General features: G+C 57.5%; 1 protein-coding gene across 2 annotated transcripts; it reads right to left on the reverse strand.

Annotated features, from left to right (window-relative positions):
* Window positions 1-399: 399 nt before the first annotated feature.
* On the reverse strand, window positions 400-2460 carry ARMCX2 (armadillo repeat containing X-linked 2; the record flags this gene model as incomplete). 2 transcript variants are annotated; one of them, XM_080719088.1, is made up of 2 exons in its annotated part: window positions 400-1608; window positions 1783-2460. In XM_080719088.1, the coding sequence occupies 2 exons, from the start codon at window positions 2458-2460 to the stop codon at window positions 400-402; spliced, it is 1887 nt and encodes a 628-aa protein (XP_080575214.1). The 2 variants fall into 2 exon arrangements, with proteins under 2 accessions (XP_080575214.1, XP_080575213.1); XM_080719087.1 differs by having other exon boundaries at window positions 400-2460.
* Between the last annotated feature and the right edge of the window lie 1505 nt (window positions 2461-3965).

Below are 3965 nucleotides of genomic sequence, written 5' to 3' on the forward strand. Positions count from 1 at the left end.
TAAAGCACGAGAACAATTTTTGTCACTGGAAACGTCCAACTTTATTGACGACACACAAAGGAAGTCTTTGGTGGATAAATTCAAGTCAAAACAAATGATAGCAGAGTAGGCTAGTCATGATGGACAGTTTCACTGTCAATTCACACAGAGGAACCAGTAAAAATATTCCACCCAAGCAGCACGATTAAAATCACAAATGTGTTTTCAGTACGAGAGGACTATTTGATATTCATAAAATGGTTCAGCTTAAAGCTGGAGACTGTCACAGACAACATCACTCAGGACGATATATTATTCAAAACTGGCAGCTGAGCAAGTGGAAAAGCCAGAACATTCAATTTCCCATGCTTCCAGACTGCGGAACCAAAAAACGGGAGGTCAGTGGGAAGCACACAGAAATCAGAATTTGTTCACTAATTTGATCACTTTCACTTTCACCAAGAGGTCATGGTGATTAGCTAAGGCTCGAATTTTCTTAACGCACACCCCAGATGTAGTGCATAAGTAGAAGAGGGAACCTTTGTTGAACTCTCGGTAGTTGAACACCTCTGCTCTGAGGTTGTCATAGATAATCTCAAAGAGAGTGAGGGCATTGAGAAGAATCTCGGACTCCACATAGGAATTGTACAGGGAACTAAAGGATGACGGCACTTGAGTGCTGAGAAGTTTTTTCAGCATATCTGGATTTTCAGCAAAATTCGAAAGTATTTTCAAAATCTCCACCTTGATTTTCCCACCCCCCTGAGACAACAAACGGAAAAAGTTCGCAATAGAATTGACGAGCAGGTGCTGGTAGTCATTGGTAATGGTCATGTTTGTTAAAAACTTTAGTCCCACTACCTGTACTGCTGAGTTCAGGTTGGATGCCATAATGTCATCCATCACTTTATTCATGTACACCTGAAGACGACCCTGGTTCTCATAATTCTCACTCAGGTTGTTCATGGCCATTAAGGCCTTTTCCTTAATGTGGGGATCTGTTTTGTTGATCATGTTTGCAATGATCGGGAGGCCTCCCAATTTGCGAATTGTCTCTTGGTTACAGGAGTAGTTGGCATTGTTGCTCAGGGTGAGCAAAGCCACCTGTTGGATGAAGGGGTCATCAGATTTCTGCAGCAAGGCAAGGACTTTCCTGAGATCTCGGACCCCCAGAATCTCATCGATTTCATAGGGAAAGGGGCGCTTCTGCATGGAGCTGGCCCTTCTCCCCTTCCCTCTGCGCTGGGTTTCAGGCTCAGAGTCCGAATCTGACTCTGTGTCAGTCCACCCAGACTCGCCTTCCTCAGAATCAGGGATCTCAGCTAGGAAGGCCTCTCCCCCATTGGCAGAGGCCGCAGCTGCCGCGGCGGCGCCATCGCCCGGGCGGAAGCCCATTCCCAGCTCGTCGACCTCAACCTTGCTTTTCCTACCCTTGCCCTTTCCTCCAGCCCGCGACCGGGATCCACCCTTGGCCCCACCTTTGGGCACAGCTCCTGCGGCTGACCCGGCCTTGGGTATCGCCCCCGTGTGGGCCCCAGGGGTTGTTTTCTTGGCAGCTACTGCTGGTCTGGGGGATCCTGAAGTCCCAGGAGCCTCTGCTGCCCCAACAGGTACGGCGGGTGCAGGAGTCTGGGCCGCCTCTGCAGGTGCTGCGGCCCTAGGAGCCTCGGCCGCAGCTACCGCAGAAGGAGGCACTGTTGCCATTAGAGGTGCTGCCGCCCTGGGAGGGGCCGCGGTCCGGGAAAGCGCTGCGGCCCCTGGAGAGGCCGCGGTCCCAGGTGGTGCCGTGGCCCTGGGAGGGACCGCGGTTCCTGGAAGTCCCGCTGCCCTAGGAGGCGCTACAGCCCCGGGAGATGCGGCTGTTCTGGGGGGCGCCGCTGCTCCTGGAGGCAATAGGGCTCCTGGAGGGGCTGCTGCCCGGGAAGGCGCTGCGACCCCTGCAGCCCTAGGCGCCGCTGCCCCAGAAGGCGCTGCGGCCCGAGGAGCCTCTGCCACACTGGCAGCATCTGCCACAGCGGGGGCCTTTGCAGTTGTGGGAGCCTCTGACACCGTGGAAAGTGGTGGCACCGAAGAGACCGCTGCAGCCCTGACTACTGGTTCGGCCTTAGGCCCAGGCCCAGACTTTTCTGCCTCCTGAGCCTGACTGGATGCCCCATTCTGAGCCTCAGCGCTGGGGTCCACTGGGACCACTGCCTCAGCCCCACCCGTGCCTTGAGCAGAGGCTTCCATCTGGGCCTTGTCCTCGGCCTCAGCGCGGACCGGGGTTGGGGGACTGAATCCTGGACCGAGGTCAATAGTGAACCCGGCCCTTAACCCAGCTCTTGCCCTAGCACCAGCCCCGGCCGCAGCCCGGTTCTTGGGCTTAGCCAGTCTCTTCTTCTTCTGGTCTCTTCCCCCGGTGTATTTGTAGACACAGTACCAGGCGCCAGCCCCAATCACTATCCCCGCAGCCACGCAGCCAGCATCCCGAACGCGGCTCATGGTGCAGCTGGGGTGACTGGTTGCTCCAGGGCGTGGAACTGGCTTGCCCAAGGGGGTGCACACACGTCAAGACTAGGATCTTCAGCTCAGGCTGGGCAGGCTGGGCAGTTCTGCTGAGGGGTAAAAGGTAGAAGTGAGGCTTGGGGCTTCGACGCCCTTTGTGTCTAAAGCAGCCTACTTTGTGTGGGTGTGCCAGCCTCCAGACACAGTGCCAAGGCCGGTGTTTGCTGTTCAGAGGCTAGGTCGTATTCTCTTGCATCCCAGCTTGCCCTCCCAGTGCCAGCATCTCTACTCGACCTCACTGTCCTTAAATGAGGGGTGAGGGGCAGCACGGAAAGCTGGTGGGAAGCAAGACAGCGCCGACGGAGCAGCGAAGCCCCCGCTCGGGCATCTGGACACACTTACCGACTTCCAGGGATCAGCTGGAGCGGCTGGCTCTTTTCCACAGCCCGCAAGGAGGCAGACCTGGGGACACATCACACAGGGTGTGTTCGAACCTTTGCCGATGGACTCTGTTTCCTTCCTCGTTTGCATTCTTGTCGGTCAAAAAAGTTCCCTCCCTGGGGCTCCTCGTTTCCTCCCTAGCCTTTTCTCCTCAAATTCTTAACCCGCGAAAGCAGAGGCCACGCCTCTTTCTCTGCACCACAAAGGCCAGGCCAGGGCAAGGGTGTCTGACCCGGAGAAAAGGGAGAGGCAGGACTGGCAGCCACACCAGGGGACCCCGCACAGTCGCCACCCTCAACACTGACCTCCGAGGTTTCAGGGCCGCAGCTTCTTCCCTCCGCTCGCTTGCTTACAGCTGGCCACACACTGGATTGTCTTTGGGTGTGAGCCTGTCAAAGGATTCTACCTCTCAATTCCTCCTCCCCCTCCCATCCTGCCCAACCCCCCTTCCCGCCTCCTGCGCCAGCTCCCCAGGCTCCGCCCCTCCTTCCACTTTGCCCCGCCCCTGGCCGCCATTTCTCGGGGACACACCGCCACACCCCTTCTGCCCCACAGCTAGGCTACTACGAAAGCTGGCTGGGTCTTGGGGGAGAAGTCGCTGCCAGGCAATCTAGTGTCTCCCTCCAATGGCCAGCCCCCAGGCCTAGCATCCCCCCGCCCTAGCCTGCAGAGCCGGAGCGCCCACGTCTGCCCGGTGGGTTTCAGGGTCTAGATTTTCCGTTGTTTCTCCCCTCTTGGCTCCGCCTCCCGCCTCCCACCCCTCACCCAGAAGCTCCGATCGCCGCCGTTTACCTCCTTCAGCATACCCCAATTCCTTTTCCAGCCCTGGAATGACGAGGGTGAGAGGCTGTGACGGCCGGAGGTGTCTGGAAAGCAGCCTGGGAGCTAGCAAGGCAGCGGTTTAATACCAGATTCTCCCGGAGTCCCCCTCCTGCCCAGCCCAGGCCGCGTCAAACCCGCCCTCTCGGCTACCGAGGACCCAGGGCTGGCGGGGGGAGGGGGAGGAGTGTCTGCGAAGCCAGGGTGAGGATGAACCCTCCGGATTGTTTCCAAATCGCCTG

The sequence above is a fragment of the Muscardinus avellanarius genome, assembly GCF_963383645.1.
Source record: "Muscardinus avellanarius genome assembly, chromosome: X".
Lineage (NCBI taxonomy): Eukaryota > Metazoa > Chordata > Mammalia > Rodentia > Gliridae > Muscardinus > Muscardinus avellanarius.